The 12,556-nt window shown below is 43.8% G+C and overlaps 1 protein-coding gene across 1 annotated transcript; it reads left to right on the top strand.

Moving 5' to 3' along the window:
* CCNB1 (cyclin B1) lies at positions 1-10,629 on the top strand. The gene is made up of 9 exons (XM_053589354.1): positions 1-228; positions 967-1,137; positions 1,233-1,379; positions 3,419-3,601; positions 6,046-6,204; positions 6,411-6,647; positions 7,078-7,218; positions 10,153-10,263; positions 10,420-10,629. Exons 1-9 carry the CDS (start codon positions 208-210, stop codon positions 10,525-10,527), a joined length of 1,278 nt encoding a protein of 425 aa, XP_053445329.1. The 5' UTR covers positions 1-207; the 3' UTR covers positions 10,528-10,629.
* The last annotated feature ends 1,927 nt before the right edge of the window (positions 10,630-12,556 follow it).

Below are 12,556 nucleotides of genomic sequence, written 5' to 3'. Positions count from 1 at the left end.
CCGCCGCCAATGGGAAGGGAGCGAGTGCCTCGAACAGGCCAATAAGGAGGGAGTGGTGCGGGGTTTAAATCCGAAGCGGGGCCGGCTTCTCCCGGCGTGCTGCGGAGGAACGGCTGTTCGTCTGCGGTGGCTTCAAGGCCTTCGCTGGTGTGGGGCTGCAGTGTTGTGCTTTTTCCTGCTTAGCTGCTGTTTGGTGAAGAGGAAGCCATGGCGCTCCGAGTCACCAGGGTGAGCCACTGCGCGCCGCGGACAAACGCGGCCTTCCTCGCTCGGTGCCTTCTCGCCTGCGGGAGCTCCCAGCGCGAGAGAGGACCGCGGCGGCGTTTCTGGAGGTGGATGGGAGGGAGGGTGACCGACTGAGCGCTGGAGTGGCCCCTAGCATGGTGGGGATTTTGCGGGATAACGAACGGAGGGAGGAAGGTGAGAAAGAGAACTGAACCGGGCGTGGATACTTGGGAGGATAGTGCACGGGGAAGGGGTGCAACTAGAAACTTTTTGAAAAAGTGATGGCGGGGCCGGGCACGGTGGCTCACCCCTAATTCTAGCACTCTAGGAGGTTGAGACGGGTGGATCGCTTGAACTCAGCAATTCGAGACTAGCCTGAGCATTCTACCAGGGCGAGTGAGTGAGATTCTTGTCTCGAAAAAATGGAGGGCCCGCACTTAGCCCTCCTGCAACTGCCTAACCCTCTTCCTAGACAAAACGAGTCTGCAGTTGGAGGTATTTTCGATTTCCTTTCAAATGTAAATTCTCGGCATTTTAGAGTTAGCCGGAACTTCGCAGGAAATCCCTCCATAGGTAAACGGAGTGGCCTTAGAGTGGACTCTGGAAACCATATTGCCCCTTGGGACCCATTTTTTAAGTTGCCTTTTTTCTGAGAGTCTGTCTAATGCCCCACCATACATAACCCTTGATTTTTCTGAGCCTCCCTGAACCTGCTCTCAAAGTGGTCTTGCTTCTTTTTAGAACATGAAAATTAATGCTGAAAATAAGGCGAAGATCAGTATGGCGGGTGCAAAGCGTGTACCTATGGCCCCTGTTGCAGCCTCCAAGCCAGGGCTGAGGCCAAGGACAGCACTTGGAGACATTGGTAACAAAGTCACTGAACAGCTGCCTGCCAAAATGCCTCTGAAAAAGGTAACTGTCTTACCCAACTTCTCTCTAAGAGGGTACCTTCAAACTGTGACCCTTGATGTAGAAGAAACATTCCATTTTCTCTGTTTCATCTACAGGAAGCAAAAACTTTAGCTACTGGAAAAGTTATTGCTAAAAAACTATCAAAACCTCTGGAAAAGGTTCCTGAGCCTGTGCCTGAGCCAGAGCAAGAGCCAGAACCTGAGCCTGTTAAAGAGGAAAAACTTTCACCTGAGCCGATTCTGGTAAACTTATTTTAACCTTGTAGACTCTGTTGATTTTTCCCTCATTTAACTGATGCATGAAACAGCATTTGCATAAATAATTATAATATTATTAGAATGTTTTAGCATGGGGCAGCACCTGTGGCTCAGTGAGAAGGGCACAGGTCCCATATACCAAGGGTGGCGGGTTCAAACCCAGCCCAGCCGAACTGCAACAAAAAAATAGCCGGAAGTTGTGGCCGGCGCCTGTAGTCCCAGCTATTCGGGATCACCTAAGCCTAGGAGTTGGAGGTTGCTGTGAGCTGTGTGACACCATGGCACTCTACCGAGGGCGATAAAGTCAGACTCTGTCTCCACCAAAAAAAAAAGAATGCTTTAGCATGAGGCAGGCTCTGCTTGGCAGAGGTACATGGATTAGCTTGAAGTAGACAGTATATGGTAGGATTAACTGAGTTAATGGATGTACCTGTACTTTTATAAGTTTAAGGTAACGCAACTAAGTGCACATACAGGATTTAAGCCCAAACTGACTGGCTTCAAAATCTATGCTTTTAATTGCATTCTTATATTGCCTCCTGCTACCTGAACTGAAGGTTTTGTTGCCCAAGAATAAGCCATCTAGGGGCAGTGCCTGTGGCTCAGCAGAGTAGGGCGCTGGCCCCATATGCCAGAGGTGGTGGGTTCAAACCCAGCCCTGGCCAAATACTGCAAAAAAAAAAAAAAAAGCCATCACTCTTCAGAATTTATTGAATGAAATATTTTGAATCTCTTAATTCCCTTGTGTGGCTACAAAGTAAGCCTATAACATTGGAATATATAAAGGAGTGAAGCAGAAAGAACGGAGCTCTTCAAATAGTGGGAAAGAAGATGAATTAATAGCCTCAAAATTCAAGAATTTTTATTAAATATCATGTAAACGTACCCTGTCCTATGAATGAAAGGCCATGTAAAGGGGCTGCATTGAAATTGCAATTAATGCATTCCGAAACTCTAGTTAAGGGCAAGAGATTAAAAGCTATTGCTTTGATGTTGAGTTTCTGGGCATAGCACATGAAACATGTATCCTGCATAGTCTGTAACTTAGCATATCAAACTACCTAATGCTTTCTTAGAAGCTCCCATGCTGATTTATGCCTTTGTTTTCCCATTGAGAATGCCTTCCCCATCCTGTCTGTCATTTAGCTAATAACTTTTTCATCCTTCAGAATAGCTCAAAGATCAACACCTGAAACTTTTCTTAACTTTACCCATTCCCACTCCTGTTCCCTGGAATCAATCTCGTCAATTACTTACTCTTAGTACCTAGTACATAGCTTGACGCAAAGAAGGTGCTTAATAAATGTTTGAACAGGGCGGCGCCTGTGGCTCAGTGGGTAGGGCGCCGGCCCCATATGCCGAGGGTGCCAGGTTCAAACCCAGCCCCGGCCAAACTGCAACAACAGAAAAATAGCCGGGCGTTGTGGCGGGCGCCTATAGTCCCAGCTGCTCGGGAGACTGAGGCAAGAGAATCGTGTAAGCCCAAGAGTTGGAGGTTGCTGTGAGCCGTGTGACACCACGGCACTCTACCCGAGGGCGGTACAGTGAGACTCTGTCTCTATAAAAAAAAAATAAAAATAAATGTTTGAACAATAGAGTAAATGGAGCTTGAAGGAAATAGTCAATGGTAATGAAGTCAGTTGATCCTTGGTTCAAACAAAATTTATGTTCTGAGTAGTGAGAAGTCCATGTTTTGAAATAAAGACTAAAGCCTGAATTTTCATTTGGATTAATTCATGTTGCTGATAAACTGATAGTACCTGTTTACTTTGGAGGGAAGTCTGGAATATGAATTTGTTTGCTTCTATTTTACCCATTACCATTTAGGTCCCGCCAGCTTTAAACTGGCTCAGTAAGTTGGCATTTCACCTTTTTTAATATTAATCACTTTTTCTTCAGGAAATGAATTACATGTCTATGCAGCAGAATAGTTCTTGAGTTGATACTAATAATACAGCTTTCATTTCCAAACTATAGTATGTACTCCTCTTTGCTATTGTTTCAAAAAGTCTGTCTGTTTCAAGGTTGATACTCCCTCTGCAAGCCCAATGGAAACATCTGGATGTGCCCCTGCAGAAGAATATCTGTGTCAGGCTTTCTCTGATGTAATTCTTGCAGTGAATGATGTGGATGCAGAAGATGGAGCTGATCCAAACCTATGTAGTGAATATGTGAAAGATATTTATGCTTATCTGAGACAACTTGAGGTCAGTATTATCATCAAAGCCTATGTTTTGCCCTAAACTGCATCTAACTTTATTAAAGATTTTCTCTTCAGTTTCAGTAATTTAAGCAGAATGTGGGCAGCATTTAATAGAGTGCACTTTGAAATTCTTCGTAGAATGCCAAAACTGAAAAAGTCAATAAGCAAACCAAGGACATTTGTTTGCCACTGTAGACAGGAAAGTTCAAAGGTGAGGTAGATACTGGTGGGCATGAGGATCACTTGGGACCAGGATTTCAAGATCAGTCTGGGTAATAACAGAAGACATTGTAGCTATAAAAAAGAGAAGAATTAGTTGATTATGGTGGTGCATTCCTGTATTCTTAGCTACTTAGGAGGCTGAGACAGGAGAATTGCTTGAGCGCAGGAGTTGGAGGTTGCAGTGAGCTGTTATGCCTTCTGGTTTGGGCGATAGTGAGACCCTGTGTCAAAAAAAAAAAAAAAAAAGGGCTGGGAGTGGTGGTTCACGCCTATAATCTCAGCACTCTGGGAGGCCAAGGCAGGTGGATTGCCTGAGCTCAGGAGTTCAAGACCAATCTAACAGGAAGGAGACCCTGTCTCTATAACATGTCAGGTGCCTGTAGTCCCAGCTACTGGGGAGGTAAAAGAATCACTTGAGCCCAAGAATTTGAGGTTGCTGTGACCTATGACAATGTGGCACTCTACCGACAGGTGACAAAATAAGACGGTCTCAAAAAAAAAAAAGTTATTAGAGTAGATGTTACTATGGCTCTTTTTTTTTTTTTTTAATTTTTATTTATTTATTCAGTTTTTGTCCGGGGCTAGGTTTGAACCCACCACCTCCGGCATATGGGGCCAGCGCCCTACCCCTTTGAGCCACAGACGCCACCCTACTATGGCTCTTGGCTAAAAGAAAGTCCACAGATTAAATGGTTGGAGCATGTGGGTATATATTTTGTGTGTGTGTATAATATGTCCCTATCAGTTTGGAGTGGGTAAGTCGCTGTGTCACTGTGGTTGGTGTGCATGCAGTTGTCAGGGAAATTGTTTGTGCCCAAAGGGAGTCCATTCCAGAAGTAAAGGTTTTGGTTTTCTTCAATTACACACTACTTCCAAAACTTTCTTTTTTTTTTTTTTTTTTTTTTCTCAGTTTTTGGCCAGGGCTGGGTTTGAACCCGCCAACTCCAGCATATGAGGCTGGTGCCCTACTCCGTTGAGCCACAGGCGCCGCCCCCAAAACTTTCTATTAATGCCATTTGATCCTTCTGCCACCCCAACAAGGAAGCATTCTATATGGCAACATAAATTATACAGTTTCCAGATTTACCCTGTTTGTAATATATTGTCGTATATCATCAGTCTCTTGCCTGGTCCTTTTGGGCCTCCATTTTTTATAGGTTCCTCCTCAAGAAGACTGTCACGATCAGTGTTTCTCCTTATTTTCTTGGTTTGGTTGGTTAGGTTTTTTTGACGCATTTTCAAGTTTGTATTCAATTTAGTAAACTTATGTGCTGTTTAGTGGCTCATTTTTATTTTATTTTATTTTATTTTTTGAGACAGAGTCTTAAGCAAGCTGTCGCCCTGGGTAGAGTGCCGTGGCATCACAGCTCATAGCAACCTTCAACTCCTGGGCTCAAGTGATTCTCCTGCCTCCGCCTCCCAAGTAGCCAGGACTACAGGCAGCCGCCACAATGCCTGGCCACTTTTTTGGTTGCAGCCCTCGTTTGGTGGGCCCAGGCTGGATTCGAACCCACCAGCTCAGGTGTATGTGGCTGGCGCCAAGCCTCATTTTTCTTCTTAACTTATTGAGGCTTATACCCTGGAGCAGCAGGCAGGGGTGTGATAGCATATGGGTTCTAGCTGATTTGGGAGTTATTAATACTTATGCTACTTGACAAACCTCAGGTTCTGGCTGCAGCGTCTTTATTTGGAAGGAATTGGGTATGAGGTTGTGATGAATTGAACATTGTAAGGTGACAATATGAAAAACCTGTACACTATCCTTTTTTTTTTTTTTTTTTGAGATAGTCTCAAGCTGTCACCCTGGGTAGAGTGCTGTGATATCATAGCTCACAGCAACCTCCAACTCTTGGGCTTACGTGATCCTCTTGCCTCCATTTTTCTATTTTAGTAGAGATAGGGTCTCACTTTTGCTCAGGCTGTTCTCGAACTCATGAGCTCAAACTATCCACCCTCCTCGGCCTCCCAGAGTGCTAGGATTACAGGCGTGTGCCACCCTCCTCGGCCTCCCAGAGTGCTAGGATTACAGGCGTGTGCCACACTGTTCTTTCTAATGTTCTTTCCTAGTAATAGTGCTGTTTATAGTGACCATGTGAATAATTGAATTAAGGACTATTATAGAGTCTATAATGCTCCAGAGTTATACTGTATTAACAAACTGATCTTTCTGGACATAACACCACATGGAGTCTTGCTTGTAAAGATAATCGGCATTCTCTTTTGCAGGAAGAGCAAGCAGTCAGACCGAAATATCTAGTGGGTCAGGAAATCACTGGAAACATGAGAGCCATCCTGATTGACTGGCTAGTACAAGTTCAAATGAAATTCAGGTTGCTGCAGGAGACTATGTACATGACTGTTTCCATTATTGATCGGTTCATGCAGGTGAGTATGATTCAGTAATTGAAGGTGCTCCCTTTCAGAATCAGAAGAAAATGATATATTTCTTTTCTCAGCTAAAATCTGTCTCAGGACAAGATGCCATTAATTGAGGTTTTGTTTGGGAGTGTGTCTTTACCACCTCTTCACAGTTCTGTGTCTCCTTTTTCTATACATAATACCTATTTATTCAGTTGAAATTCTCATTGCAGAATAATTGTGTACCCAAGAAGATGCTACAGCTGGTTGGTGTCACTGCCATGTTTATTGCAAGCAAATATGAAGAAATGTACCCTCCAGAAATTGGTGACTTTGCTTTTGTGACTGACAATACTTACACTAAGCACCAAATCAGACAGATGGAAATGAAGATTTTAAGAGCTTTAAACTTCAGTCTGGGTCGGCCTCTACCCCTGCACTTCCTCCGGAGAGCATCTAAGATTGGAGAGGTACAGGTTTCTTGAGAAACCTTAGTGTGGTACATTAGGGAACACTGATGCTGACCAAGCAGGTTTAATTCAAATAGTGTATATTAAATACTGTATGAGGAAGTGATAAAGATGTTCATCTTTCTAGCCAGGCATTGTGGCAGGCGCCTGTAATCCCAGCTACTCGGGAGGCTGAGGCAAGAGAATCACTTAAGCCCAAGAGCTGGAGGTTGCTGTGAGGTGTGATGCCATGGCACACTACTGAGGGTGACAAAGTGAGACTCTGTCTCTAAAAAAAAAGTTCATCTTTCAGTCAGGCTGCATATTATTATCTGGGCAGTTACATTTGAGGGTTTGTGGACAGACATTTGTAATTACAAATCTGGGCATGCAGGTTGTTGGCAATGTAAAATTCTCTAAAAGAAGCTGTGTTGTGTGGGTTTTGTTGCAGGTTGATGTTGAGCAACATACTTTGGCCAAATACCTGATGGAACTGACTATGTTGGACTACGAGATGGTGCACTTTGCTCCTTCTCAAATTGCAGCAGGAGCTTTTTGCTTAGCATTGAAGATTTTGGATAATGGTGAATGGGTAAGCACTGTCCCACAAAACTACCAAGCTTTTATTTTATTTATTTATTTTTTGTAGAGACAGAGTCTCACCTTATGGCCCTCGGTAGAGTGCCGTGGCCTCACACAGCTCACAGCAACCTCCAACTCCTGGGCTTAAGCGATTCTCTTGCCTCAGCCTCCCAAGTAGCTGGGATTACAGGCGCCCGCCACACGCCCGGCTATTTTTTGGTTGCAGTTTGGCCGGGGCCGGGTTTGAACCCGTCACCCTCGGTATATGGGGCTGGCGCCCTACAGACTGAGCCACAGGCGCCGCCCCAAGCTTTTATTTTTGTATTTAAGACAAACAAGGTTTTGCTGTCTATCCCAGTCGGAATGCAGTGGTAGGATAGGTCATGGTAACATCCAAAGCCTGGTCTCAAGTGATCAAGCCTCCTGCCCCAGCCTGATTAAAGGCATGAGCTTCTGTGCCTGGCTTACCAACCTTTTTCTTCCTTTTTAAAAAAATTTTTTTAATACAAGAAAACTTTTTTTTCTTATCTTTAAGACAGAGTCTCACTGTGTTGCCCTGGGTAAAGTGCTGTGGCGTCACAGCTCACAGCAACCTCAAACTCTCGGCTTAAGCGATTCTCTTGCCTCAGCCTCCCAAGTAGCTGGGACTATTTTTTGGCTACAGTTGTCATTGTTGCTTAGCAGGCCAAAGCCAGGTAGGAACCCATCATCCTAGATGTATGTGGCCGGCACCCTGCCGACTGAGCTACTGACACCTCCCTAAGAAAACTTTTGGAGACAAAGTATCACTGTTGTTGCCCAGACTATAGAATGCCATGGTGTTAGGCTAACTCACAACAACCTCAAACTCTTGGGTTCAAGCAATCATCCTTTCCCAACCACCCAAGTAGCTGGGACTATAAGCACTACCATATACTCTGGGTAATTTTTTTTTTTTTTCTTTTTTGGCCGGGGCTGGGTTTGAACCCACCACCTCCGGCATAGGACCGGCGCCCTACTCCTTGAGTCACAGGCACTGCCTCTTTTTTTTTTTTTTGTGGTTTTTGGCCAGGGCTAGGTTTGAACCCGCCACCTCTGGCATATGGGATCTGCGCCCTACTCCTTGAGCCACAGGCGCCGTCTGTTTTTTCTTTTTTTAATAGTGGTAGGATCTTGCTGGTATTCAGGCTGGTCTCAAACTCTTGAGGTCAAGGGGTCAGAGCCTCCCAGGCTAGAATTATAGGTGCGAACTGCTCCAAGCCTCCCTATCAAGCTTTTTTTGTTTGTTTTTTGGAGACAGTCTCACTATGTCTCCCTCAGTAGAGTACTGTGGCATCAGAGCTGACAGCAACCTCAAACACTTGGGCTCCTGTGATTCTCTTGCCTCAGCCTTCTAATTAGTAGCTGAGACTACAACTTCCCACCACAACATCCGGCTATTTTTAGAGAAAGGGTCTGCTCTTGCTCAGGCTGGTCTCCAACCATTGAGCTCAATCACCCTCCTTGGCCTCCCACAGTTGGCACTGGCATGACCCACCGGGCCCAGCCTCCCTAAGAAGCTTTTACATTGTAAATGGTGTTTGATTGAATATAGAAATTTTTATCATGAAATGACAATTCAATTTATTAAATGACCAATTCAAATGATTCCTAAGTATGGAGTCTAGTGAAGGAATGAGTAAAATGGTTTTTTTTTTTTTGATGTCTTCATAGAATGCATTCACTTACCTGATTTCATTATTATTCCCTTTGAGAAAAGTAGGGCAGCTATTACTCCTTACAGGTGGAGAAACTCTAAGGTCAAATGACATACTACAAGTTTCTTCATATTCATTGATTCAGCAAATTTTTTTATTTAAGAGCCAGAGTCTCACTTTATTGCCCTAGGTAGAGTGTCATCGCGTCATAACCTCCAACTCCTGAGCTTAGGTAATTCTCTTGCCTCAGCCTCCCGAGTAGCTGGGACTACAGGCACCCACCACAACGCCCGGCTATTTTTTGTTGTAGTTTGGCGGGGGCCAAGTTCAATCTTGCCACCCTTGATACATGGGGCCAGCGCCCTATCCACTGAGCCACAGGTGCCACTCAATACAACAAATTCTTTTTTTGTTTTTTGATTCAACAAATTCTTACATGTGCCCGTCACTACCCTAGGCCCTAGGAAGGAAGAGAACTATGAATGAGAAGGTTGACTTCAGGAACATGGAGTCTAGCTTTAGGGTGGACAAATAAACAATTAAAAAGTGGCTTAGTGCCTGTGGCTCAAGCGGCTAAGGTACCAGCCACATACACCTGAGCTGGCAGGTTCAAGTCCAGCCCAGGCCACCAAACAACAATGATGGCTGCAATCAAAAAAAGCCAGACCTTGTGGCAAGTGCCTATAGTCCTAGCTACTTGGGAGGCGGAGACAGGAGAATCTGTTGAGCTCAGGAGTTGGAGGTTGCTGTGAGCTGTGATGCCACGGCACTCTACCCAGGGTGACAACTTGAGGCTCTGTCTCAAAAAAAAAAGTACTTGGGAAGTTGTTTGTTTTTTAGCAGGCTCAGTCCCGGTTTGAACCTGTCAGTCCTGGTACATGTGACTGGCACCCTAACACTGAGCTATGGGCACCCCGCCAGGGCAGTCCAGTTTGTTGTTTTTGTTTTTGTTTTAGATAGTCTTACTTTGTCACCCTCGGTCAAGTACTATGGCGTCACAGCTCACAGCAACCTCTAGCTCTTGGGCTTAGGCGATTCTCTTGCCTCAGCCTCCCGAGCAGCTAGGACTACCAGCGCCTGCCACAACACCTGGCTATTTTTTTGTTCTGCAGTTTGGTCAGGGCCGAGTTCAAATCTGCCTCTCTTGGTATATGGGACTGGCACTCTTACCCACTGAGCCACAGGCCCTGCCCAAATTTTATTTTTTTTAATTTCAAAATATTCAGGGGGTGATGAGCCCTTTTAACATTAACATTTGTTTGTCCTAGACACCAACTCTACAGCATTACTTATCATACACTGAAGAATCCCTTCTTCCTGTTATGCAGCACCTGGCTAAGAATATTGTCATGGTAAATCAAGGGCTTACAAAGCACATGGTGAGTCAGTTAATTCAGTGGCATTGTAAGATGTTGCCAAATGACAATTCAGATTGTGTGCCTGCATAGTTTAAGGTGTCAATGTGTAAATATCTGTATAATTAGGTCTTGTGATTTTTCTTTTTGTTTTTAATTGGTATGCTTTTTGTCTTTTAGGCTATCAAGAACAAGTATGCCACATCTAAGCATGCTAAGATCAGCACTGTAGCACAGCTAAATTCTGCATTAGTTCAAGATTTAGCCAAGGCTGTGGCAAAGGTGTAACTTGTAAACTTGATACTATATCTGCGAATAAAATTGGCACCATGTGCCATCTGTACATATTAATGTTTCATTTACTTTTAATAAAGTTTGTGGCCTTTTTTAGTTTAGCTCCTTTGAATATGGTTACTTCACTCCAGGGTAATCAACCTATAACTTGTCTCAAAAGGTATCGTCGGGAATATTTTAAACTGTTTTTCACTTTACCTGAAGACCCAATTGATGTATGTAATTGTATATAGTAGTTTCTTTCTTTTCTTTCCTTTTTTTTTTTTCTATATAACTGTTTTTTATGCCTACATGCTTGGTTCTTATTTTATGTATCTGGCTTTTACTTTATAAATATGAGGTACTGAGGTGTGGTAAAGGTATTTAAAATCTATTCCTTTTTTTTTTTTTTTTTTTCGAGACAGACCATCAAGCTGTCGCCCTGGGTAGAGTGCTGTGGTATCATAGCTACCTCCAACTCCTGGGCTCAAATGATTTCTTCTGCCTCTGCCTCCCAAGTAGCTGGGACTTACAGGCACCTGCCACAACACCCGGCTATTTTTTGGTTGCAGCCATCATTGTTGTCTGGCAGGCCTGCGCTGGATTTGAACCCACCAGCTCAGGTGTATGTGGCTGGTGCCTTAGCCGCTTGAACCACAGGCACCGATCCTAAAATTTTTTATTTTCATAGGGCATACACCATGTAAGCTTGGAGAATCTCCTGCCAGTTGTATTTTATTTTATTTTATTTTATTCTAGATAGCTTTTTTTTTTTTTTTTTTTTTGAGACAATCTCACCTTGTCACCCTAGGTAGAGTGTCATACCATCATAGCTTACAGCAACTTCAAACTTTTGGACTTAAGTGATCCTCTTGCCTCAGCTTCCCAAGTAGCTGGGACTATAGGTACCTGCCACAATGCCCAGCTATTTTTATAGACAAGGTCTCATGCTTGCTTAGGCTGGTCTTAAACTCCTGAGCTTAAGCAATCCACCTGCCTGGCCCTCCTAGAGTGCTAGAATTAAAGGTGTAAGCCACCCATGCAGCCTCTCTAGTTCTCTTTAAAAAGTACAGGTCTAGGCCTGCTGTGGTGGTTCACATCTATAATCCTAGCACTCTGGGAGGCTGAGGCAGGTGGATACCCTGAGCTTGAGTTGGAGACCAGCCTGAGCCAGAGTGAGATGTTATCTCTAAAAATAGCCATGCAATGTGTATGGCGGGTGCCTGTAGTCCCAGCTACTTGGGAGGCTGAAGCAAGAAAATTGCTTGAGCCGGATTTTGATGTTGCTGTGACCTATGACACCACAGGACTCTACTGAGGGTGACAAATGAAGACTTTTTGTCTTGGGTGGGGGGGAAAATACAAGTCTACTGCCTAGTCCCAAGTCCCTATTTTGTTTTTTTTTTGTTTATTTGGTGGTTGAACAGCTTTAGCTAGTATCTTTCCAAATTTTCCATCTCAAAAATGAGTTTTCAGCTACTCGGGAGGCTGAGGCAAGAGAATCGCTTAAGCCCAGGAGTTGGAGGTTACTGTGAGCTGTGTGAGGCCACAGCACTCTACCGAGGGCCATAAAGTGAGACTCTGTCTCTACAAAAAAAAAAAAACAACAACAACAAAAATGAGTTTTAATTTATACTCTAAGCCGAGTTTTCGTTTTATGTTTTTGTGTTTGGTTAAGAAAATAAAAGGATGCTCAAAACATACAAATGTGTCCTTTTTAAAAAAGTTAATGTACCCATCCCTCACTCTCCTATCTTCTGAATCCCATTTACCTGAAGAACATTGGTGGTTTGGATTGTTAACCTTGTATAAATAGGGACATGGATATAAATTGTTATGGGGATTTTTTAAAAGGTTCATTCTGTATGCATAGTTGTTATTTTCGACATGTATAGATCTACCTGTATTTGTGCATCACATTACAGAGTACAGAAACATCACTATGTAATGACTTTCTGATCGAAGATGGAGTGACTACATAGGAACCCAGTGGTCCCAAAGATGACGATTATTATTTTTTTTTTTTTTGGAGCCAAGAGTCTCA

The sequence above is a fragment of the Nycticebus coucang genome, chromosome 1, assembly GCF_027406575.1.
Source record: "Nycticebus coucang isolate mNycCou1 chromosome 1, mNycCou1.pri, whole genome shotgun sequence".
Classification (NCBI taxonomy): Eukaryota; Metazoa; Chordata; class Mammalia; order Primates; family Lorisidae; genus Nycticebus; species Nycticebus coucang.
The sequence above is the reverse complement of the archived record's forward strand: the minus strand, read 5'-3'. Positions and strand labels throughout refer to the sequence as shown.

What these genes read in the sequence shown, in the direction of transcription:
- CCNB1 (XM_053589354.1), top strand. Translation starts at nt 208, where the DNA reads ATGGCGCTCCGAGTCACCAGG. An exon ending in TTATTGATCGGTTCATGCAG is followed by an intron (nt 6,205 to 6,410) that starts GTGAGTATGATT and finishes TTCTCATTGCAG; the next exon opens with AATAATTGTGTACCCAAGAA. An exon ending in TTTTGGATAATGGTGAATGG is followed by an intron (nt 7,219 to 10,152) that starts GTAAGCACTGTC and finishes TGTTTGTCCTAG; the next exon opens with ACACCAACTCTACAGCATTA.